Genomic DNA, 26,740 nt, shown 5'->3' on the forward strand with positions numbered 1-26,740 from the left:
ATAAATAATCTTCTTTTTTAATAACTAAACAAAGCAATGTCTTGAATAACCAAAGTTACAACATTCAGAGTTTCTGGTCTACAAGGCAAAATATAGAGTGCATACCTAGTTGTATTTAGGACCTTTATGTAAAAATAGTTGAAGTTTATATATTTAACCTCAAACATGCACTAGTGAGTTGAAAATCGTAGGTCAACTTCAGATTTGAATGCTTCAATAGATGTGTATACTATTCTTAAATGACAGTTTACAGTTACTATGGAATATATATATATCACATAACCTTAGAAGGAGAGGGATGATGTAGCAGCAACACTTTCAGTCTTCAGGCCAAAGTTTAAATACTGAATTCAACAACAAAAAAGTAAATAAAGTGACTACCCAATCACCAATAAAATCTATCAACTACTCCAAATGAAGCAAGCATATCACGATATCTCAGTTCAAATGTTCGCCCATAGTGTGACACAAACTTTGATTACAACTTCATAAATCCTCACCTACTTCCCAAATCTCATCCTAAATATTTAGCTCAAGGTTAGACAGGTAGTAATACCAATCAAATCTCACCAAGATACATCTGTTTGTCACTACTGCAAGATCCAACAATTGGTTCATTAGGATGAAAAACACATTCATTAACACATCCAGTGTGTCCAGGGAGCTTATACAGGATCCGCCTAGATGTTGTGTCCCAAACATAAACCATGCGATCAGAACTCCCACCTGTTACCTTACTTCCATCAGGCGACCAACTACATTTCAGCAAGTTCTTTTCAAAATTGTGTTGGTGGCCTTCCAAGATCTTAACACATCGATTTTGGGGCGCATAAGGGCGCATGTCCCATATGCGGAGTGTGCAATCCATGGCATTAGTAAGAAGATAAGACCCATCAGGACTCAGCTGCATACCAGTTATAGTATCTTGATGGCCTTGAAGAGTCATAGTTACTTCACACCTTCGTAAATCCCACAATTTCACATCATTGTCAATACCACCTGTGCAGATTTTATCGGAGGCATCAGAGAAACTGACGGCAGTAATTTGAAATTTGTCTGGAAATGTTTGTATGGCTCCTCTTTGGCGCATATCCCAAAGTTTAGCAGTGCCATCATCAGATCCGCTGACAATAAGAGGAGGGCCCCTACGAGCTGGGCAGCATGAGTTAACAAATGAGGAATGTTCAGCCATTTTCTTTATTTGTTTCCCTGTTTCTACATCCCATGCCCTAACAGTCTTATCGGGGCTAGCTGATACTATTGTTGATCCATCAGTAGTCCATTGAACATCAAGAACTGCATTTTTGTGCCCTTTCAAGACCATAAAATTCTTGCAATCACCATGTACATTCCAAAGAAAGATTTCTTTGTCATGTGAACCAGATGCAATGATTGTTCCTGCTGGATTGAACTTCATAGTATATACTGCACTTTGATGTCCAGATAGCAACATAATTGGTGACTCCAAGCTTGATGTCCGTGGTTTTCCATTTGGTCCAAGTCCTTGGGGACCGCTAGGAAGCACAGCAGACAACTCCATTGGCCTTGGCCCCATAACTGACAAAGCACTTTCAGTTTGCATCTTGGTCTTCACTTGCACCTAAAATATTCAAGATAGTTCAGCTAACAATTACAAGAAATACAATAGGAAACATAAAGCTGCAGATATAGAACTACAAAAGTTGATATAGAGCTGCTTGTCTAATTACTCAAGGCTTCAATTTGAGAGATATTCCTACAATAATCTCGAGACTATGGGAACAAAAAAGTGTCATGATATGGACTAGTAGAAGGGGAGTGAATTTGAGCCCAATATGGAAGTGAAGTCTCAAGTTTGCTGAAGTGGAGGCCCAAGTAGTTACATTAATAAATTCCTATTTACGGTAATTTTAAATCAATTAATTAATTTCAGTATTTGCTTAATGATCCCTTGTATTTGCCTTTTTCTTTATAACAAAATGCCACGTTGCACCTGTAGAATAGCTAGTCGTTGCCTTTATTAGCAGTTGAACAGGATTTCTGTTTTTAATCAATATATATATATATATATATGAATATCCAATTTCTTTCTCAATTCTTTTCTGCCTTAGCAAAAATCTATTTTCTCTCGTGTTAATCACACATTTAGCTGCTCAGCACTCAAATCGTAACAGTGGTATCAGAGCCATTCGATTCTCAGGAAAACAATGACTGAAAATCAGAAATTTGAAGGTTTAGAAGAGGGTAATAAGAAGTTGGAAACTCAGCTTCAATCCATTGGAGCTGATACTTCTAAAAAATTTGAATCTCTCGAATCTAACCAGAAATCGTTCTCCTCTCAACTGCAAGAAACACGAGACTAACAAGAGGCTGGAACTGATTATTTCACACCTCGAAACAGCTTGACGCACTGAGGCTCCACCTGTGTTACCACAATCTCCACAGTCCGTAGCTTCAAGTGTTCAAGGTTACATGACTATTTACAATGCTGGCCAAGGATCGAACATGCGAGTTCAGGTATCCCCATCTTCGACTACTACTAGTTATCCAGTTGAAAGGGGTTTTACATCTCCTCCACTATTTTCCCCAGATGGTTCACCCCTGCATCCACATGTTGCGAGTACTGTCTCATTGGGGTTGACTGCTCTCTTTGTAGCTACTACGGCAACCCCGATGGTCCATACGAATCCCAATGAGCCCCCGCTGCTTCCTCTACCCATGTGAAACACTTTTGTCCACAACCATGAAAATACTTCCAAGCCAAAATCAATTTCCCAGAGTTCAATGGGACAAATCCCAAGGAGTGTTTACGCAAATGTGAGCAGTTTTTCGAAATATACCAAGTCCCAGACCAAAATAAATTGAGTTATGCATCAGTTCAATGAGGGAGAAGACTGATGTGTGGTTCAGCAGCTACACCTTTAGAGAAGAGGGGCACTAATTGGTAGACGTTTTGTGTAGAAGTGTGTCACAGATTTGGCAATGTCAGATCTATGGACAATGTGGATAAATTTAACAACCACAAACACACTGGTAGTGTAGATAATTACCAGGAGAAGTTTGCTGAAATGAACCTATATCTTGTTGGTTAATCCATTGCTTAATGAAAGTCACTTCATATCCAGCTATATCAGGGTTGAAATCTGAAATTAAACCTTTGGTTGGTATGGTAAACCCCACTTCTTTGATGGATGCCCTCGAAATTGCTAAAGCCTATGGAACTTCCTTCAGGGCTTTATCCACGTCAATTCCACTCAGAATTCCCTCATTTCAGTTCTTCCCTAAGTTGCTCGGACTCTTCATTTCTGGTGCCCCACCCGTGTCGACACGACATCAGTGTGGGTGTGGGATCCATACCCGATCTGGTCACAACCTGTTTTGGGTACTTTGACCAAATTTGAGGAAGAAATTCTGGAGACTCAATGATTTCTATAATCAAAACAAAAAACTAAGGTAAAATTGAAGAAAATGAAATACATTGTATATATAATTTTTTACTGTCACTCCCTTTCCTTTTTTTTCCTCCTGTTGTAATGCCCTCCCAGCAAAATCAGGGAACAAACCCTTTAAGCTATCTAATCTCAACCAATTGTCCTTCCAAAAGGAAGTCTTGTGACCATTTCCAACTTTAACAGTGGTGTGGTTCTTCATAAAAGGACAGTGTACTCTAATTGATCTCCACACACTAACCCCATATGGGGTATTGACTTCCTTCATCCACCTATACTTCTCACCATAATTGATTTCAATAACCTTACACCAATATGCCTGAGGTTCTTGTGAATATCCCCAGAGCTATTTCAAGATGAGAGCCTTACTATGTAGCTTGAGATTTCTAATGCCAAACCCCCCTTGTTTTTTTTTCAAAGCACTTTGTTCCATTTGACTAGATGGACTGTTTAATCAGTTTCCTTATTACCTTTCCACAGAAAATCTCTCCTAATCTTGTCCAACCACTGTATGATACCATCTAGGACTGGGAAGATGGACCTCAAGTAGGTGGGAAGAGCATCCAACACTGAATTTATAAGGGTTACTCTGACTCCTAAAGATAAATATTGTGACTTCCATCTGGATAACTTCTTTTCACACTCTTCCATCACAGATCTTCAAATGCTCATGTAATTTGATTTGGCTCCCAAAGGTATTCCAAGATAGATGGTAGGTAAAGCTCCTACTTCCCCTCCTAGAATGCTAGACAACTCCTCTATGTTGGTAACCTCATTAATAGGGAACAAAAGACTCTTCCTCCAATTTATGTGCAATCTAGAGACACCTTCAAATAACATCAGGATTGACCTCAAGATCAAAAATTGGCCTTCATCAGCATCACAAAAGATTAAAGTATCATCTGCATACTAAAGATGTGTGACTACCAAGATTGGTGTAGAATTAGAATTTGTTGCCACCTCAAACACAGTTAGTGTTCCTTGCTACCTTGATCATATTTTTTAAACCCTCCACGACTATAACAAACACTAAAGGGGACAAAGGATCCCCCTGCCTCAGACCTCTTTGAGGTGGGAAAAAACCTTCTAGTGCTCCATTAATCAGAACAGATAATTTGACAATTGAAATGCATGGATTGGGTATATTTAAAATTGAAGCCTTACACAAACACGCAACTATTGCATTGAGGAGCAATTTTGAAGTTAACATCTAAGTTCTATGGTCCATACATAGTGATCAAGAAGCTAAGTGTTGTGGCTTATGAATTGAAACTACCTACAACAGCAATGATCCACCCAATTAATAAACAAACACTCAAAAAGAGTAATTTACGAATTTCTCAAAGTTCCAAGCAAATCCATAACTATACGTATATTGAAGCTACTGGTGAACATTCAGATTAGTAGAAAAATGGAAGAAAGGACAAAACTGAACATTATTATATACCCAAGTAACTGGAGGAAATAAAATTTAGCATATGCATCACATCAAGTCATCAACTCAAATTGTTGTAACAATAATCAAACCAGCAAGCTTTATCCAAAATCAAGCTATAAAAATTCTAATAACCAATGACTTTAAACAAATATTCTCAGCTTGAAGAGATCAAGAAGCCAAACATATGGTCTTAATAACATGAAATCTAAACAGTAGCAAGTTAATATGTATTATCATAGCAGAACAGATATAATAAAATTAACACATGCAAAATGAAAACCTTTAGCAACTGGAAATGTTTGAGAGGTGCCACCCGATTAAGCATTCACTGGGAATTTTGAACAGAAACTAGGCCAAAATTAAGGATATTTCATTCAAACTATATCATATCGTATCTAACTATAAACATGGCAGCATTCAACTAAACAAAACAAAACGAGATCATAGAAGTAAAAAATAATCAGCCATACAAACAGATATTGCAATCATAGTCAAACAATTATGAATTTCTATAACTTAATAGGCAACCAAGGAGAGATTTAGACAATAGCATTATAGGTTTCAGATTCAGCTAAAATTCAGAATTCTAAACCAAACAAATGACAGTTGAAACTAATACATACAAGCCTGAAACACAAGTGCTCAAACTTAAGAAAGATTGGAATAAGAAAAGATAGGACATAAAGTAAACAGTAATACCTTTTCTTCAGGGCAGCGCCTGGGACGATAACGAGCTTGAAAAGGAGAGAGCAAAACTTAGACTCAAACGATTTTCACACTCTTTTCGCTTCTCTATTTCGGGTAAAACCCAAACAATCACTTGACAAGGGGCTTTAAAGAGGAGAAATTAGGGCTTCAAATTTCATTTCGAATTTAACCATATGGATTGCCATTCTGGCCAAAATTCACTTACAAATATAGACAAATTAAATTAATTGGTGAAATCGGCTAAACATTAAATAACGCAAATTAATATTAATTATTTAATCAACCATCTTCTTAATTTTAACAAAATAAAACAATTGACTTATTCTAAACTAATTAACTCAAAAATATAATCATAATTAAACTAAACTAATTGACAAGATATTTAATTAAAAACAAAACTTTTGACACAAATTTCTAATATTTATAAAAAGTATTAATTATATACATGATTTAAATATATAGAAATATATATACATATACAATATTTAGAAAAGACAAAATCTCTTTAAAAATAATTTGAAAATATTTTGAATTATATAAAATCTAATTATTTCAAATTGTTTGAAATTAAAGAAACTCGATGATTAATTTATATTGAGGAGAGTCAAAATCGTGTGTCGACAATTATGATTTTCCACCTTGAAGAATGATCATTAGTCAATATATATATATATATATATATATATATATATATATATTTGGTATCATGGAAGTCTCATTGAATGATTGAAGCAACGATCAATGATATCATTACAATATATATGAAATCAAATTATGGTAAAAATAAAATAAAGAATATCATGATTTGAGAAAAAATAAATGGAAAAGGAGAAAATGAATAAACAATTAAAAAGTTGAAAAAAAAAAAGAAGAAGAAAAGGAAAGGAACATCAAATAAAGAAATTGAAAAATAAAATAAAAAGATGCACAAATAAAAAGAACCAATAAAGGAGAAAAATGGGAAAAGGGAGAAAAATAATGAAAAGCAGGCCTATAGTTTACAACTCTTCTCTATATAGTAATTCGATCTACTGCTTCGCAACCCTCCCCCCTCCAAATCAGTTTACTAAAATTTAGGGGTGTTCACGGGTTGGTTTGGGTCGGTTATTGATCAAAACCAAAATCAATCAAACTTAATTGGTTTTAAAATTATAAAAAAAACAAATCAAACCAATATAATATACATTTATCAGTTTGGTTGTAGTCGGTTTCGGTTTGGTTCGATTATTAGATTATTAACCATACACAAATTTTAAAGAAACAATTCATTTAAAACGTGAAAAAAAAGTGACCACAATCCATTTAAAATGAACAATAGTTAGAATGTCTGTGATAACTTTCTATCACTGAATTTAGTATGAATAAAGTTTCAAAATTTACTATTTTGTCCTAGAAGGAAGAGACAGTGACATTTTCAGTTCTACAAATAATTGTCATAGATACTATATACATGAAACTAATAAAATAAATATTCTCACCTTGGGCATTTTTTCTTTCATAAGTAAATTATAAATAAATTTTGATAAAAACATATATAAGATCTTTAAAATTGTTTATAAAAGTAATATATTATGTATGTATAATAATAAAAAAATATATATATGCATATAATTTGTCGGTTCAATTCGGTTATTTCTTCAAAAAACAATTAACAAAATCATAACCAAATCAAATACTATTGATTTTTTAAAATATAAAACCAAACCAAACCAAACTCAAATAAAATTGGTTTATTTAATCAGTTTGGATTGAATTTTAGACTTGGATCGGTTTTTATCCAAACAGTGAACACCCCTACAGGAAATAAAAGAAAAAAATAGAAAAAAATAAAAAGAAGAAAAGGAGTATATAAAATATATTTTTATTATTTTTTATTTTAATAAAAAATAAGTTAGTAATTGTAGTATATTTTTTTAATTACTTTTTGGTGTATTCTAATTATTTAATTTTCCTATATTTTTATTCGTCTAAAAAAGTTAGCTACTATATTTATTTTCGAGTTTTATTATATTTTTAAAAAGAAAAATAAAAAGGCAAAAGGAAGATAACAACCTTTCACATGAAAAGAAAGGTTGACCCTTTCCCAAAATAAAACAAAAAAAAAAAGATAAACTACAAAAGAGCATTGACGTGATGGCAGGGGTGGTTAGAGTGATGGTGAATATTATCCACACAAGAATACTTCTTAATGATATTAAAACTCTATTCTAAATCTTAATAGATAAGACCTATTCAGATCCATTAATGCCTCATTTGTTTTCATTAAGATTTAGACGTCTAAATTTGAATGCACATCTGAATGATTAAGATGTGGTCTCTAGATCTGAACACTAAATGATTAAGATTATTTGTTTTCCAACATCTGAATGTATATAATTTATTTCCATGTACATACTAAATATATAATTCACATAAAACTTAATTAAATATTTAAAAATAATTAATAAAAAAACCAAAACACTTGTGCTTGCTAGTGATAGCTGAGATAGCTTGTGGTGGTGGTGGTGATAATAGTTGTTGTAATGAAGGTGGTGATAGTTATGATGATGGAGATGGTTGATGTTGTAGTGAATATCATAATGATGGAGATTGATAATGATATTGGTGGTTGGTGTTAGTAGTTAGTGGTGTTAATGGTGGTGACTGAAGAATGTATGGTGGTTGATGATGTATTTGTGGTAGTTGTCAGCGATGCTACTTATGGTGATGAAAGTGGTTGGTAGTAGATAATTACCATAATGGTGGTGATAGATGATAGTAGTGATGGTGGTGGTGATCGAAGAATGTATGGTGATAATGGCAGTGACACTAGTTGTGATAGTGAAGTTTGTTGGTAGTAGAAATTGACTATAGTGAGGGTAGTGGTTTAGAGTGGTGGTGGAGGTGGCGGTGGATATGTAGACGTGGGTGGTGATGACAATGGATGTAATTATAATGATGGAAGTAAGTGTAATAGTAGCTGATAATAGTGGATAACAACGGTAGTTGTGATGGCAGAGGTGATTGATGGTAGATAATAATAATGGTGGTGATAGTGGGGTCGTAATGACATAGGTAGTTATTGGTGGCGACGGGTGATTGTGGATAGAGTGATGATGAATATTATCCATACAAGAATATCTCGTAATGATATTAAGACTTTAGTCTGGATCTTAATGATTGAGACCTATTATGACGAATTAAGTGTTTAAATCTTAATGAAAAAAAATGTATTTAATGGTCTAATGTCTGAACCATTTAGTTCAGACCTAGATTAAGTGCAAACAAATGAGGCCTAAGTGCTTAAATCTTAATGAAAATAAATGTACTTAATGGTCAAATTTCTGAACCATTCAGATTCAGGCCTCCATTAAGTGCAAAAAATAATGCCTTAGATATACCACTCCTTAAAATTAGTCTACCCACTTAATTATCTCCTTAATGTACTCTTTCGTTGAAAATTAGCCCACTCTCTCTCTCTTCGTTCTTCCCTCCCACATTCATCACACAATTCTCTCTTCTACTATTAGGGTTTTGCCCTGATTTTCTTACCATATTTGAGTTTTACTTTTCTTTTAAAGGAAAGTTAAAGTATTACCATAAATAGTTTAACTTTTCTTAAAAAGAAAATATAATTCGCTTTCATATTTGATTCTAATTTCCTTAGAGGAAAAGTTTGGAACTCTATAAATTGAGGACTCATCTTCTCATATCAAGAACACAAGAACATCCACAATGTAGTAGTTTAGAGATTTTTGTTTATGGGGAGATTTTCTCCAAACATGTTTATAATATGTAGGTCGCTTGGTCAAACCATATTAATAATATGTCTTTAGTATACTTTTATTTGTGGTCTGATTTATCAACCATATGATTTGCAATTGTAAGCTTCCGCATAACGCCCTAATCACTTTCGAACCCAACACCTACTTCTCTCTCACATGATGGGATTTAGTTAACACATCTAAAACTAAATGAAATGGAGCAATAATAACCGATTCAACCATTATTTAGGTTGTATATATGATTTTCTATAGCTTTCAATTGATATTTTCTACTAATTTTTGATAGTTATATCAAATTAATTTATTGAAAGTTCATTGATTTATTTTGGGAAAATGCACAAGTACCCCCCCCCCCAACCTATGCCCGATATCTCAGAGACACACTTATACTATAATAAGGTCCTATTACCCCCCTCCCTCCAAATGTATTTTATAAATAATTTTCTACCCCTTTTCTGCCTACGTGGCACTATCTTATGGGCCAGCGCGTGTTGACAATTTTTTCAAACTATCTGGTTGAGAGTGTGATGCTTATCGTGACAAATGACACTAACCTACAGTACAAGTGTCTACGATCATCGATAATATAGTAACCCAACCAAGGGTTGGGGTCGTGTCCCAAGAGAGTGGTTTTGAGAATTAGTAGAAAAATAAAATTTAGTTCAAACTAGTCGTAGCTAAAGACATTAACGATTAAAAACATTGTACATAAAAAGGGGTGACACAAAGGTGTCAAATATCAACTGGCGGTTTTGTTACAAGTAGTAAAAAACAACAAATATAATAAGAAGATCAAGTATGGGGACAAGTTCTTCGGTAGTGACCGCAATACAAGTTGAGATAAATCGTTAGGTACATGTTTTCGATAGGAAATTTGCAAGATAATAGTGACTAGGCTAAGCTTTAGATGGACACAAGTTCCCTCTCGGGCAACTTACCCCGTTTAAAATGTGTTCCTCTCAGACACCCATTTGCCACATGAAGGCCAGCCTACGCCTTACCCCACTCACTCTCTCGAGGTGAGTGTTAGGATATGGGACTAGGGCTCACCCTCTCGGGCTGAACCTCATGTCGACCCACTCCTTAGGCTATCAGTCTAGCGGTCTTGGTTTCGCGACCTCCCTCTCGAGCAAGCCGAAAACATATGGGTGGTTTTGTATTTGAAACTACAAACCATTAAATTAAACCACAACCACTAGGTGAAATCACCATTAAAATATATCTATCCTTTCAACAAGCAAGACCCAACAACAATATCAACACATACTTGCTAAATCACACCCCAAGTATGGGGTTTTTAGCAACACATCAAGAAATAACAAAATACACCTAAAATGATACTAAAATCAAATGGGTATAAGGAATTAAAACTTGATTTAAGCAAAGGAAGAAGAACGCAGAAGACCCACTTCCAACTTGGAGAAGATGAAATCCTTCTTTCTTCAAGTCTCCCAAAAACCCTCTCCAAACTTGAGAGAAAATATCCCAAAAAGTACTATTCTATTATAGAAATTAAAATAAATGTTCGACTCTCAAAAATTAATAACAAGTTTACTATTTATAAACTTCAGAAAATAGTGTTGGTGGATCTTTCAGCGTGGTTAGTCGGAATCGCCGATTAACTTGGCGATTCACCCTTTGGTGTAGTTTGTCGTCGTCTTGCACTAGCCTTCAGCATCGTTGTGCTCTGTGTCATTGGGCGACTTAGTATTGCTTTGCGGAATTTTTTGGCAAAACGCCGACTGCTCCTTTCATCGCCTTTTTGATCCTGCTCCTTCAAGGCTTCGCGTACTGACAAAGGGCAGAGTGCGTCCCTTCGGCGAATCGCTTGGCGATTCGCAAGCTTCAGCTTCTTCGTTCTTTTCAGCCTTATTCTTCCTTTTTGCGCTTAAGTGTCCATGCTTCCACTAAAACTTCAAATACCTAAAACTTAAGAGTTTTCATCAGATATTGAGACAAAATAAGCATTTGAGGACTCTATTCCTATCAAAATTAAACCCTAAATGAGTCCAATTTGTGGACTTATCAACACCCCCAACTTAAACTTTTGTTTGTCCTCAAGCAAACTCAAGTTTAGCTGTTCAACAAGGTGTTTCAAATAGTGCTACACAAGACTAAATCATGAATGCACACAACCAGACTCAAATTTACTTGCAAGGATCAATTGTGTACTCAAAGATTCAAGTTGTGACACACCATTACAAAAGATTCTCATGCTCGCAATACTTGTTGCTTGTGCAATCAAGCTCAACAGGAAGTATCTAAGTGCCCTCACATCAAAAATGATTCCATATTCACACACAGAGGTTAATCAATTCAAGATCAGGAATCAGATGCAACGCTCACACTAAAAAAGATGAGCACAATGCATGTTTTTACTCATAGGTTTGCCTTTATTTTCCAATCGACATTCGATTCAGCTTACTCAAGATAAAAAAGGACTTTCTAAGGCTTGTAATAGGGATGAGTGCAAAGGTATGGTCATTTAGGCTCAGTGACTTTTTCCTCGTGAGATGTGGTATTCTCAAGGCATTCCCTTATTTTCCTTTATCAATTCTTTTTCTAGTGCTTCTAAGTCATCATTTCATTCACCTCCATGGATTGCTTGAAAACACAATTTCCTTGGTACTTTATTCCACAAAAAATATTATTTTTTTCGAAGGGTTTCCATTGTTCTGCAACACCAGGGATTAAGATAGACTTTTCTTGCACTCCTTGACTTCTCCAATTCCTTTTTACCGTTGACTATTCGCTAAACCACAAATCAAGAGGATTATAGGTAATGGGTCAAGTAAAGGTCTAGGGTTCATCAAGATTCTTTCAAAGAAAGGTAAGACTCAAAGGGTGTTCAAAAGAGTTTCACACGCTCACGGGTAAGCCACAAAAAAGGTATATGTCAAATTTGGCTCTCACTCTTTAAAGTTGCCTAAGATCTTTTCAAGAGCACACCTTTCTAAGTCAATCAGACTAACATGGAAAATTCTAGGTTTATTCATGCAAGGTTCAAGGCAAGCTAATCACACAAGGCATCGACAGTTAAGTCAAACAAGACCATACACTTTCGCTAGTGTGCAATGGTCATTATAAGAGAATCAATTCGATTAATGACTAATCACAACGAGATGCAAATAGTTTACATATTTTCTATGCAACTTCATTTGGCCTCATCGTAGCCGTACATTCATGTTCATTCGATTAGGAGCATTATTCAAGTCCTCGGTATTGATCGAAACTGAGACTCAAAATTTTTTCAAAGGAACAGCCACATCAACTCATGAGGGGTGGCAAAAAAATGTGCGAAAAATTCAAAAATTTTCGGAGGGGTCAAAATCATTTTGCAAATAAAAATAAACGGAGCCACAAGCTCAAACAATCACAAAGAAGTTTTTTTTTTTAAAAAAACACAATTAAAACACAGACAACCCAAATGTACACTAAAACACAAGTATCTGAAACAAGCAAAACAAGGTGGGCCTCACCCCACCACAGATAAGAGCGTTTGTCCTCAAATGCAAATAATACAGAATCCAAAAGGCAAAGTAAAGAAAGACAGAGAGGGGGTGAAGAATGGTCCTGTCTATCCAGTCTCTCTCTCTGTCGGGGTCTCAGTGGCTGATGGAGCAGTCTGTATATGGGCGTCAGTACTCGGAGAGGTCTCAGACTGAATAGAAGTGCCAGATCCGCTAAGGGCTGCTGTAGACGTCTCAGCCGGCAATGTCTGGGTCACCGACTGCACAACCATCTCTATAAGATCTGGCAAGTCTCTAAATATGCCCTTATCTCTGCTATCATGTGTCTCCTCAGCATCCATTGATGACAACTCCTCATCGGTCTCTACATCCGACTCTGCATGTACTGCGCCATCCCCCTGCACATCTCCGGTGGTCTCAGGAGCATCCTTATCATCTGCCCTCTCTATTAGTGAAGTGAAGTCAGTAGACTTAAGGTAGTCTACGTCCTTCCTCAAATTCACAATCTTGGCTTTTAAAGTTGCCAACTCAGAGGATTCTCCTTGTCTGCTCTCGCAAGAAATGACTCTCACTGTCAGGGCATCAACAGCGGTCTGAAGTGGGGTAAGTGTTGCTAGTATGGCCCTGTTGATCATCCCTGGAACGGACTTTTCCAGTCGAGTAGCTCTCGCATCAGCTGAATAGGCCAACTACCCTATCTTCAGGATCATGGCCTAAGTGATCCTGGCAAGCTAAGAGAAAGAGGATGTACCTGGAGTATGTGAAGGGGAAGAAGGAGTGGGTATACCTGAAGGCTCCGAAGCCAGAGTAGATGAGGATGCTTCTGCTCGCAATGAGTCAACATCGACCTCTGGAGAAGTATTTGCTAGGGCTGCTCTCATCCTGTCAACCTCCTCTTGTGTGAACTCGACCTCTATACGCCGGATATCGGTGGAAGAAGACAGAGTGACCTCTATATCGCTGGCAGGGTCCCAGGGTACTCCAGCACGCCGACATAACTCGGTGATCAGAACAGGAAAAGGCAGAGATGTATGTGTTTGTTTTGCTCTCATAGCCATATCATGTGATACCAGCAGCCCCAGGTCGATCCGCCTCTTGGCCATGATAGAACCAAGGCAAGCCACCTTAGGATGACGCATAATGGACTCGTTCTGGGATGGCATTATAGTGCTACTGATGAAACCAAACCAGTACCGGGAGACGAAGTTCATATCTGTAGAGACCCTCTTTAAAGAGACCTAACTTATACTTGCGACATTCAAAAGCGATTAACGAGGGCATAGTGATTATAATCTAGTAGAGGGATTAGATTCATAATGACCTCCGAAAAGTAATTTAAGCAAATAACCGATGAGTTTTTCATGTACATATATTATCCTCACACTCAAGGATGAAGTAACAGGAATATTACAAGCTTCCGAGTACTGAAATCAGCCTGCTCATGCTTCACACAAACATTCGAAATAAATAGTAAATTTAGTATATTACAAGACTTGGGTTTACACACCCTAAAAAGATAAAAACGTATGGCGATACTTATATTACAGCCCATGGTGACATGACCAAATCAGCCCTCAAATTCTCATGTAAATATACAAAACATAGATTATGTACAAGTCCCAAGGTTTATACAAAATATATATGCCTATATGCAAATGTGATCTTCCTTAAAGCTTTCAAAATCTCCATCCCCAATGGCCAACTTCAAGCATCCTCTCGATCATTCCCTACGATAGAAACAACTATCACTAAGCATATAGCTTAGTGGTGTAAAAACTATAGGTTCGGAGCCCTCAAATTCGCCAAGTTATCATTCTTAAGTAAAGGGAAGCATAATTGAAAATAATAAATAAATCAAGTAAACAATATATAAAGAGTATCAAGGTTCGATATTTAAAGATCCAAATGTCAAGAACGCTCATAGCACAGTTTTCCAAAAATTCAACAACAAGGCTCGCCCAATATATACATCATGTCATCATACCAAGCAAAAACAGGTATCAAGAAGGGTCAAAACCCAATAATCAAGAGAACCAAGAACCATATTAAAAATGGCTTTCTAGTTCGTACTTAAAATGGACAACTTCCATTCTTAAGACGGACTAAAAATCCAGAGTCAAAATGGTAAATGATCTGAATCAAGAGGCATGCCAAGAGTGAAAAAGTCACAGCCACAAGAAGGACAAGGTCCCAACAAGAGTGCCAAGTGATCAAACAATCTGTACAAGTGGGCGAGTTACACAAGCGTCTTTAATGTATTAAAGAATACAAATATGACAATGCAAAGTGACAAGAGGTAACAAAGGTACCAAAGTAAACTTTCAGATATACCAGCAGGTAAAAAGAGTAAAAGTATAAGTTTATACACAAACCTTAGTTCTTTAGCACAAAAACAGTCCAACACGACTTCACGAGTTCAAATCGTAGACCAACTAGCATATCAAAATCTTCAACTCGTACATGAGGATATACAACCTTAAAAAATGAATTCAACAATTTATTTACTTTCTAGTAGCTCAATAATGATGGCATAACACAAGGTTATCATCACAAGTAAGCCTAGCCTGTACAAATAAGACTATACTCCCAAAACAGATATTCTGCCCAATAAACGCACTTCATGTCGCAACTTAGATTTGAAACAGAAAACGACCAAAATGGAATTTATATCCTTCATAAAAGATGTAGGTACATCTCTTAATCTTGCAAATAATCAAGAATCACCACAAAATATGCTTTGTAAAAAAAGATATAATCAAAACACTACCAGTTGAATGTACATGATTTCTAATTCCAGAATCTGGACAGAACTTGTCATATGTTGCGTCCCTTATTTCGTATCCATAACAGCTAAATTAGAATTTTACATAACCACACGAGTTGTAGGTCTACGAATTAGCTTTCCAAAACATAGTTATTCACTTTAAACTAAGTTCTTTTGAATGAGATATGCATAAAATACCAAACACTACCCAACTCAAAAGAAGATTTCGTCACTTACCAAAAGGAAGTGTGTGTGTCGGATTCCAGCCAAAAGGACTTAGTTTTTCTCTTGATTTTGAAGAACAACTGTTTAGCTAATGTTATAATGTTCTTAGACTTAAGGGAAAACGAATAAAATCAAAGGAGGTGAAAAGATATATAGCTACAAAAGTTATCCTTGTCACATGGGCAGATGTCACCAAAAGGGGTTGCCCAAACAAATAGATGGCTGCCCAAAAAGCATACACATATAACTATATTTATGTACTTTATACCCACACTTCCAATGTATAAGTAAGTATAATTAAATAATTAAGCAAATACCCCCATACATTACCTTAATTTACGATAACAATTTATGCTAAGAAAATTTGCAAATCACAACATTTCAAGTCCCAAAAATGAGAATAAAACATATTCTAGTAATTACGAGATGATGTAACGACATGCGACTATTTGTTTAAGCATTTAGGGGTGTTACAAAATACCTCTTTTCAATCGGAGCTCCTGAACCCAACCACCACAGAGTGATGTCAGAAATCATCGGAGCTAACCAACCCTTTAAATCATCCAGGGATGGAACAATAGGCAGAACCTAGTAGGGTAGTACCGAGTGCAACGGTCGATCTAGTACAACATTGATATGCTCGTTGTGACACTCTACCTCCTTGCCTCTAACCATAATCGACTTCACCGGTCGAAACTCACTAGTCTTTTTCTTATTTTTTGGGACCAATTCCCCATAGGCTAAGTAGAATTGCCGAACCCAGGAAGGGATGTAATGGCCCCGTGACCTAGTGAACTACTCGAAATCATGATACTTGAGCGTGTCAAGCACCTCGGTATGCTTACCTTCCAAACCCAACACAAATAGTAAATTTTCATTTAGAATGGTTCGTAAACCATCGCCTTTAAATCTGTTTAGCAATCTGGGTGGAGGTGGAGCTACGGGGAGTGCAGGGGCCACTGAAGGTGGTGCCAGGTTTGGCATTGATTCGGTAATCGGAGGAGTTGTAGTTGATGTAACTCTGATAGGTGTTGATTGAGGTCTATCCCTGAGCCTATTCTGTCGGAGAATCAAGGGTTGTTCATTTTTCGGCTCAGAAAAATCTGGCTCAATAGCTGACCCTTTTCTAGTGATATGTTTCTTTCGTTTGCCTTTATCTCCCGGTGGGAGATCTTGCTATCATTTTTATGAAGGTCGTGATCCTCCTTTATTGATTGTAATTCCCTTTGCCTTTTTCTGAGGTGGCTCATTTAAGTTTGTGCATACCATAACTGCAAAAGATCAAGAGATTAGGCGAAACTCAACTCATACATAGAGAATCATATTGCTAAAGACTTGCCGATCCAGTCGGCGAATCGCCAAATCTCTTTAACGATCTAGTTCGGACTTGCCGAAGGAATTAGCTTGAAATCTAGGCAAAGTAGCGATGAAAAAGTTTATTTGGCGAGACGCTGACTACTTCCGGTGACGACAAGGCTATCCGCCAAAAGATACAGTGAAAGAGGGGAAAATGAGGCATGCAAAGGGCGGTCGAAAGTCCTATCGGCGAGTCGCCGACTACTTTAGGCGATCACAAATGTGTCCGCCAAAAGTTACAGATCTCTCAGCACTATGGACATGGAAGAAGAGCGATCTAAGACCAGTAGGCGAACCACTGAGTCGTTTTGCGAGCACAACCCAGCTCGCCAAATGATTAATCGTGCCTATATTTCAACCCACTTCTTAGAATCGACCTTACAAGCCTTGGAAACGAAATCAAAGTATGCATACACGAAATTTACACAAGACCCATACTTCTCATCACCCCGGATTACTTAGACTTCTTTCGATTTTGCCAAATTTGGCTAATTAACTAAGATTACTGTTAGGAATGTTGTCACCCATTCCTTCATTGAACACTTTTCGTTATTTAGAACAAATATGGGCCACTTAAATATCATTAATTAGCACGACCAACCTAACAACGATTACGCAACACCCACTTCAAGTTCATTCAAATCAAAGCACAAACACTAAGGCAATCGACTATTAAAGCATTTCACACAAAATTTTTGAATTAACAATAGCATCACAACACTATTTCTATCAGAGAGGATCAATACACATCATCCTGGTTATAATTGCAAGAGAGTGCAAAATTATCAAAAATAAGTTTGGAGTTTTAGAGACCAACCTTTGATGCTGATCAAATTGCTTTTTGAAACTGTATGTAGAAAATAAATCCAACCCCAAAGATTAGTCACCGACTAAAAATACTAATGGAAAGAAAAAATCTAGTAAAAAGTACCTTTGGTGTGATTTTAAGGAGTTTGAAACGAGGGAAAGTGAGAGATTCAAAAATTTGACCTTTGGCTTTTATATAACCGTTCAGTTCTCGGCCATTCGGCGATGTTAGTCTTGTCTCCGATAAACTCGGCGACGTGCCATACGTATACTTATCTCGCCGAGTTTTATATGACATCCCTTATTTTGGGGTCACAACAGCAGATTAAATCAGAATCGCCGATAGGTTCGGCGATACGCCAGCTATATCCTTGGCTCGCCAACTTGCACTTTTCAACATCTTTCTCACTTTAACCTACAAAATCAACACACCATTATTCGAACAGAATAACTTAAAGCAACATCACCTTGGGTTGCCTCCCAAGAAGCGCCTTAGTTAACGTCGTGGCATTACGCAAGTCCTTTCTCATTCTCCATTTTGGGGTTGGCCCTAGTGTTACTAGGTGGCCCTAATATGTCATTTGGGTAGAGATGAGGAACTGAAAAACTCAGAAGTGACCTGATTAGCTGGATTGATATAGAGTGAGATCTAATCATTTGATTCAACACTTCAATATTCTCCTTCATTTCTTCCAACACTCGATCTTGATCGGAAATCTTTTGGAGAATGATTTGAAGTGTGTCCTCGACACGATTTGCCCCCATCTCTAGACTTCATCCGCTCATGAGGGGGTATATACCTCCCCTTGTTGTTGCATTGGACCTCCACCTCTGAGATTTTGGTGGCCAAGTCATTTAGCTGAGATGCCAGTGCGGTCAGCGTGAGGTCCTTTTGGGACTCCTTGGCTCATTTCAACCAAATTGCCACTACTCTGCTCAGCCATGTTCATCTAAATGGACAACTCAACAAAGAACAAAACTAAAAGTAAAATTAGTGACACTACAACTAATAAGAACAGAAGCTCTATTCAACTAATAATTTCTCAAACAACACCACAACCCGTCAGCGGTGACATTTTGATGCTTATTGTGATCAACGACACTAACCTGCAGTACGAGTGTCTACGATCATCGATAATATAGTAACCCAACCAAGGGTTGGGGTCGTGTCCCAAGGGAGTGGTTTTGAGAATTAATAGAAAAATAAAATTTAGTTCAAACTAGTCGTAGCTAAAGACATTAACGATTAAAAATATTGTAAATCAAAAGGGGTGACACAAAGGTGTCAAATATCAACTGGGGGTTTTGTCACAAGTAGTAAAAAACAACAAATATAATAAGAAGATCAAGTATGGGGACAAGTTTTTGGGTAGTGACCGCAATACAAGTTGAGATAAATAGTTGGGTACATATTTTCAATAGGAAATTTGCAAGATAATAATGACTAGGTTAAACTTTAGATGGAAATAAGTTCCCTCTCGGGAAATTTACCTCGATTAAAATGCGTTCCTCTCGGACACCAATTTGCCGCATGAAGGTCAGCCTATGCCTTACCTCACTCACTCTCTTGAGCTGAGTGTTAGGATATGGGATTAGGGCCCACCCTCTTGGGCTGAACCTCATGTCGACCCACTCCTTAGGTCATTAGTCTAGTGGTCTTGGTTTCGCGACCTCCCTCCCGGGCAAGCCGAAAAAACATGGGTGGTTTTTTATTTGAAACTACAAATCATTAAATTAAATAACAACCACTAGGTGAAATCACTATTAAAATACATCTATCCTATCAGCAGGCAAGACCCAACAATAATATCAACGCATACTTGTTAAATCACACCTCAAGAATGGGGGGTTTTTAGCCACACATCAAGAAATAACAAAATACACCTAAAATGATACTAAAATCAAATGAGTATAAGGAATTAAACCTTGATTTAAGCAAAGAAAGAAGAATGGAGAAGACCCACTTCCAACTTGGGGAAGATGAAATCTTTCTTTCTTTAAGTCTCCCAAAAACCCTCTCTAAACTTGAGAGAAAATATCCCAAAAAATACTATTCTATTTTGGAAATTAAAATAAATGTTCGACTATCAAAAATTAATAACAAGTTTAGTATTTATAGACTTCAAAAAATAGTGCTGGCGGATCTTTCGGTGAGGTTAGTCAGAATCGCCGATTAATTCTATGATTCGCCTTTGGTGTAGTTCGTCGCCATCTTGCACTAGCCTTCAGCATCGTCGTGCTCTGTGTCATTGGGCGATTTAGTACTTCTTCACGGAATTATTCAGCGAAACGCCGACTACTTCTTTCATCGCCTTTTTTATCCTGCTCCTTCAAGGCTTCGCGTACTGGAACAAAGGGCGGAATGCATCCCTTCGGCGCATCACCAAGCTTGCTTGGCGATGCGCAGGCTTCAGCTTCTTCGTTCTTTTCAGCCTCTTTCTTCCTTTTTGCGCCTAAGTGTCCATGCTTCCACTAAAACTTCAAATACCTGAAACTTAAGAGTTTTCCTCAGATAATGAGACAAAATAAACATTTGTGGACACTATTCCTATCAAAATAAAGCCCTAAATGAGTCTAATATGTGGATTCATAAACACCCACAACTTTTGCTTGTTCTCAAGCAAACTCTAGTTCAGCCATTCAACAAGGTGTCTCAAATAGTGCTACATAGGACTAAATCATGAATGCCCACAACCAGACTCAAATTTACTTATGCAGGGATCAATTGTGTACTTAAAGATTCAAGTTGTGACACACTATTACCAAAGATTCTCATTTTCGCAATACTTGCTACTTGTGCAATCAAGCTCAACAAGACGTATTTAAGTGCCCTCACATCAAGAATGATTTCATATTCACACACAGAGGTTAATCAATTCAAGATCAGGAATCAAATGCAACGCTCACACTTAAAAAAGAGGAACACAATTCATGATTTTACCCATAGGTTTGCCCTTATTTTCTAATCGACTTTTGATTCTGCTTACTCAAGATCAAAAAGGTCTTTCTAAGGTTTGTAATGGGGATGAGTTCAAAGGTATGGTCATTTAGGCTCAATGACTTTTTCCTCGTGAGATGTGGTATTCTCAAGGCATTCCCTTCTTTTCCTTTATCAATTCTTTTTCTAGTGCTTCATTCACCTTCATGAATTGCTTGAAAACCCAATTTCCTTGGTACTTTATTCCACAAAATTTATTATTATTAGTTTTTTCCGAAGAGTTTCCATTGTTCTGCAACACCAGGGGTTAAGATAGACTTTTCTTGCACTTTTTGACTTCTCCTTTTCCTTTTTACCACACCCCCAACTTAGGCTAAAGGCCTAAGTTGGCTATTCGCTAACCACAAATCAAGAGGATTATAAATAGTGGGTCAAGTAAGGTTTAGGTTTCATCAAGATTCTTTCAAAGAAAGGTGAGACTCAAAGGGTGTACAAAAGAGTTTGACACGCTCTCGGGTAGGCCACAAAAGAGGTATATGTCAAATTTGGCTTTCACTCTTTAAAGTTGCCTAAGATAATTTCAAGAGCACACTTGTCTAAATCAATCAGACTAACAGGGAAAATTCTAGGTTTATTCATGCAAGGTTCAAGGCAAGCTAATCACACAAGGCATCGACACTTAAGTCAAACAGGACCACACACTTTCGCTAGTGTGCAACGATCATTACAAGAGAATCAATTCGATAAATGACTAATCACAACGAGATGCAAAAAGTTTTCATATTGTCTATGCAACTTCATTTGGCCTCATCGTATCCGTACATTCATGTTCGTTTGATTGAGAGCACTATTCAAGTCCTTGGTATTGATCAAAACCAGGACTCAAATTTTTTGCAAAAGAACAGCCACATCAACTCACGAGGGGTGGCAAAAAAATGTGCGAAAAATTCAAAATTTTTCGAAACGGTCAAAATTATTTTGCAAATAAAAATAAACGAAGCCACAAGTTCGAACAATCACAAAGCAGTTTTAAAAAAAAACACAATTAAAAACAGACAACCCAAATGTACACCAAAACACAAGTATCCGAAACAAGCAAAACAAGGTGGGCCTCACCCCACCACAAATAAGAGCGTTTGTCCTGAAATGTAAATAATACAGAATCCAAAAGGCAAAGTAAAGAAAGACAGAGAAGGGGTGAAGAATGGTCCTGTCTATGCAGTCTCTCTCTCTGTCGGGGTCTCAATGGCTGATGGATCAGTCTATATATGGGCATCAGTACCTGGAGTAGTCTCAGACTGAATAGAAGTGCCAGATCTGCTAGGGGCTGCTGTGGACGTCTCAGCCGACAATGTCTGGGTCACCGGCTGCACAACCGTCTCTATAAGATCTGGCAAGTCTTTGATTATGCCATCATCTCTGCTATCTTGTGTCTCCTCAGCATTCATTGATATCAACTCCTCTTCAGTCTCTGCATCTGACTCTGCATGTCATGCACCATCCCCCTACACATCTCCAGTGGTCTCAGGAGCATCCTTATCATCTGTCTTCTCTATTAGTGAAGTGAAGTAAGTAGACTTAAGGTAGTCTACGTCCTTCCTCAAACTCGCAATCTCGGCTTTTAAAGTTGCCAACTCAGAGGATTCTCCCTGTTTGCTCTCGCAAGCAATGACTCTCACTGTCAGGGCATCAACAACGGTCTAAAGTGGGGTAAGTGCTGCTAGTATGGCCCTGTTGATCATCCCTGGAACAGACATTTCCAGTTGTGTAGTTCTCTTATCAGCTGAATAGGCCAACTTCCCTATCTTCAGGATCATGGCCTGAGTGATCCTGGCAAGCTGGGAGGAAGAGGATGTACCTGGAGTATGTGAAGGGGAAAAAGGAGCGGGTATACCTGAAGGCTCCGAAGCCAGAGTACTTGAGGATGCCTCTGCTGGTAATGAGTCAACATCGACCTTTGGATAAGTATCTGCTGGGGTTGCTCTCCTCCTGTCAACCTCCTCTCATGTGAACTCGGCCTCTATACGCCGAATATGGGTGGAAGAAGACGGGGTGACCTCTATATCGCTGGCAGGGTCCCGGGGTACTCAGACACGCCGACATAACTCGATAATCAGAACAGGAAAAGGCAGAGATATATGTGTCTGTTTGGCTCTCATAGTCATATACTGTGAAACTAGCAGTCCCAGGTCGATCCGCCTCCTGGCCATGATAGAACCAAAGCAAACCGCCTTAGGATGACGCAGAATGGACTCGTTCTGGGATGGCATGATAGTGCTGCTGATGAAACCAAACCAGTACCGGGAGGCGATGTTCATATCCCTCTTTTTAATCGGAGCTCCCGCACCCAACCACTTCGGGTTGATGTCAGAATTCATCGAAGCTAACCAGCCCTTCAAATCATCCAAGGACAGAACAATAGGCAAACCCTGGTAGGGCAGTACCGAGTGCAATGGTCGACCTAGTACAACATTGATATGCTCGTAGTGACACTCTACCTCATTGCCTCTAACCATAACCGACTTCACCGGTCGAAACTCACTATCCTTTTTCTTATTTTTTGGGACCAACTCCCCATAGGCAAAGTAGAATTCCCAAACCCATGAAGGGATGTAATGGCCCCGTGGCCTAGTGAACTGCTCAAACTCATGATACTTGAGCGTGTCTAGCACCTCAGCATGCTTACCTTCCAAACCCTCCACATATAGTAGTTTTTCTTCTAGAATGGTTCGTAAACCATCGCCGTTCAATCTGTTCAGCAATCTGGGTGGAGGTGGAGCTACGGGGAGTGCAGGGGCCACTGAAGGTGGTGCCAGGTTTGGCACTGATTCGGTAGTCGGAGGAGTTGCAGCTGATGTAACTCTGATAGGTGTTGATTGAGGTCTATCCCTGATCCTATTCTGTCGGTGAATCAATGGTTGTTCATCTTCTGGCTCAGAAAAAACTGGCTCAATAGCTGACCCTTTTCTAGCGATATGCTTCTTTCGTTTGTTTTTATCTCTCGGTGGGAGATCTTGCTTTCTTTATTGTGAAGGTCGTGATCCTCCTTCATTGATTGTAATTCCCTTTGCCTTTGTCTGAGGTGGCTCATTTAAGTTTGTGCGTACCATATCTGCAAAAGATCAAGAGATTAGGCGAAACTCAACTCATACACATAGAATCTTATTGCTGAAGGACTCGTTGATCCAGTCAGCGAATCGCCAAATCTCTTTGGCGATCTAGGTCGGACTCGCCGAAGGAATTAGCTTGAAATATAGGCAAAGTAGCGATGAAAAAGTTTATTTGGCGAGACGCCGACTACTTTCGGCGACGACAAGGCTGTCCGCCAAAAGATACAGTGAAAGAGGGCAAAATGGGGCATGCAAAGGCGGTCTAAAGTCTTATCGGCGAGTCGCCGACTACTTTAGGCGATCACGAATGTTTCCGCCAAAAGTTACAGATATCTCAGCACTATGGACATGGATGAAGGGCGATCTAAGACCAGTAGGCGAACAACCGAGTCATTTGGCGAGCACGACCCAACTCCCAAATGATTCAACGTGCCTATATTTCAACCCACTTCTTAGAATCGACCTTACAAGCCTTGGAAACGAAATCAAAGTATGCATACACGAAATTTACACAAGACCCATACTTCTTATCACCCCAGATTACTCAGACTTCTTCTGATTTCGCCAAATTTGGCAAATTAACTAAGATTACCCTTAGGAATGTTGTCACCCATTCCTTCATTGAGCACTTTTCGTTATTTAGCACAAATATGGGCAACTTCAACTTCGTTAATTAGCATGACCAAACTAACAACGATTACGCAACACCCACTTCAAGTTCATTCAAATCAAAGCACAAACACTAAGGCAATCGACTATTAAAGCATTTCAGACAAAATTTTTGAATTAACAATAGCATCACAACACCCTATTTCTATCAGAGAGGCTCAACACACATCATCCTAGTACTATAATTGCAAGAGAGTGCAAAATTATCAAAAATAAGTTCGGAGTTTTAGAGACTAACCTTTGATGCTGATCAAATTGCTTTTTGAAAAGCTAGGTAGCAAAGAAATCCAGCCCCAAACATTAGTCACCGACTATAAATTCTAATGGAAGGAAAAAATCTAGGAAAAAAGTACCTTTGGTGTGATTTTGAGGAGTTCGAAACTAGGGAAAGTGAGAGATTCAAAAATTTGACCTTTGGCCTTTATATAATCATTCAGTTCTCGGCCATTCGGCGACGTTAGTCTTGTTGCCAATCAATTCGGCGATGCGCCATATGTATACTCATCTTGTTGAGTTTTACAGGACATCCCTTATTTTGGGGTCACAACGGTGGATTAAATCAGAATCGCTGATAGGTTTGGCGATACGCCAACTAGATCCTTGTCTTGCCAACTTGCACTTTTCAACATCTTTCTCACTTTAACTTACAAAATCAACACACCATTATTCGAACAGAATAACTTAAAGCAACATCACCTTGGGTTGCCTCCCAAGAAGCGCCTTAGTTAACGTCGTGGCACGACACAAGTCCTTTCTCATTCTCTGGTATTGGGGTTGGCCTTAGTGTCACTAGGTGACCCCAATATGTCATTTGGGTGGAGATGAGGCACTGAAAAACTCAAGAGTGACCTGATTAGCTGGATTGATCTAGAGTGAGATCCAATCATTTGATTCAACACTTCAATATTTTCCTCCATTTCTTCCAACACTCGATCTTGATCAGTGATCTTTTGGAGAATAATTTGAAGTGTGTCCTCGACATGATTTTTCCCCCATTCTAGACTTCCTCCGCTCATGAGGGGGTATATACCTCTCTTGTTGTTGCATTGGACTTCCACCTCTGAGATTTTATTGGCCAAGTCGTTTAGATGAGATGCCAATGCGGTCAGCGTGAGGTCCTATTGGACTCCTTGGCTCATTTCAACCAAATGGCCATTACTCTGCTCAGCCATGCTCATCTAAATGGACAACTCAACGAAGAACAAAACTAAAAGTAAAATTAGTGACACTACAACTAATAAGAACAGAAACTCTATTAAACTAAGAATTCTCAAACAACACCACTCCCCGACAGCGGCGCCATTTTGATGATTATCGTGACCAACGACACTAACCTACAGTACAAATGTCTACGATCGTCGATAATATAGTAACCCAACCAAGGGTTGGGGTCGTGTCCCACGGGAGTGGTTTTGAGAATTAGTAGAAAAATAAAATTTAGTTCAAACTAGTTGTAGCTAAAGACATTAACTGGGGGTTTTGTCACAAGTAGTAAAAAACAACAAATATAATAAGAAGATCAAGTATGGGGACAAGTTCTTAGAGTGTGACCGCAATACAAGTTGAGATAAATCGTTGGGTACATGCTTTCGATAGGAAATTTGCAAGATAATAGTGACTAGGCTAAGCTTTAGATGGAAATAAGTTCCCTCTCGGGCAACTTACCCGTTTCAAATGTGTTCCTCTCGAACACCCATTTGCTGCATGAAGGCCAGCCTACGCCTTACCCCACTCACTCTCTCGAGCTGAGTGTTAGGATATGGGACTAGGGCTCACCCTCTCGGGCTGAACCTCATGCATGTCGACCCACTCCTTAGTCCATCAATTTAGCGGTCTTGGTTTCACGACCTCCCTCTCGGGCATGTAGAAAACACATGGGTGGTTTTGTATTTGTAACTACAAGCCCATTAAATTAAACACAACCACTAGGTGAAATCACCATTAAAATATATCTATCCTTTCAACAAGCAAGACCCAACAACAATATCAACACATACTTGCTAAATCACACCCCAAGAATGGGGTTTTTAGCCACACATTAAGAGATAACAAAATACACCTAA

At 38.1% G+C, this 26,740-nt stretch overlaps 1 protein-coding gene across 2 annotated transcripts; it reads right to left on the reverse strand.

The window, feature by feature from the left end:
- Positions 1-304: 304 nt before the first annotated feature.
- Positions 305-5,724, reverse strand: LOC125859827 (uncharacterized). Of its 2 annotated transcripts, XM_049539662.1 has the most exons (3): positions 5,566-5,642; positions 4,593-4,704; positions 305-1,600 (listed from the first exon to the last, which is right to left on the reverse strand). In XM_049539662.1, exon 3 carries the CDS (start codon positions 1,580-1,582, stop codon positions 560-562), a length of 1,023 nt encoding a protein of 340 aa, XP_049395619.1. In that variant the 5' UTR covers positions 1,583-1,600; positions 4,593-4,704; positions 5,566-5,642; the 3' UTR covers positions 305-559. The 2 variants fall into 2 exon arrangements, with proteins under 2 accessions (XP_049395619.1, XP_049395618.1); XM_049539661.1 differs by lacking the exon at positions 4,593-4,704 and having other exon boundaries at positions 5,566-5,724.
- Positions 5,725-26,740: the final 21,016 nt, after the last annotated feature.

The sequence above is a fragment of the Solanum stenotomum genome, chromosome 3 (genome assembly GCF_019186545.1).
Source record: "Solanum stenotomum isolate F172 chromosome 3, ASM1918654v1, whole genome shotgun sequence".
NCBI lineage: Eukaryota > Viridiplantae > Streptophyta > Magnoliopsida > Solanales > Solanaceae > Solanum > Solanum stenotomum.

What these genes read in the sequence shown, in the direction of transcription:
- LOC125859827 (XM_049539661.1), bottom strand. Translation starts at nt 1,582, where the DNA reads ATGCAAACTGAAAGTGCTTTGTCAGTTATGGGGCCAAGGCCAATGGAG.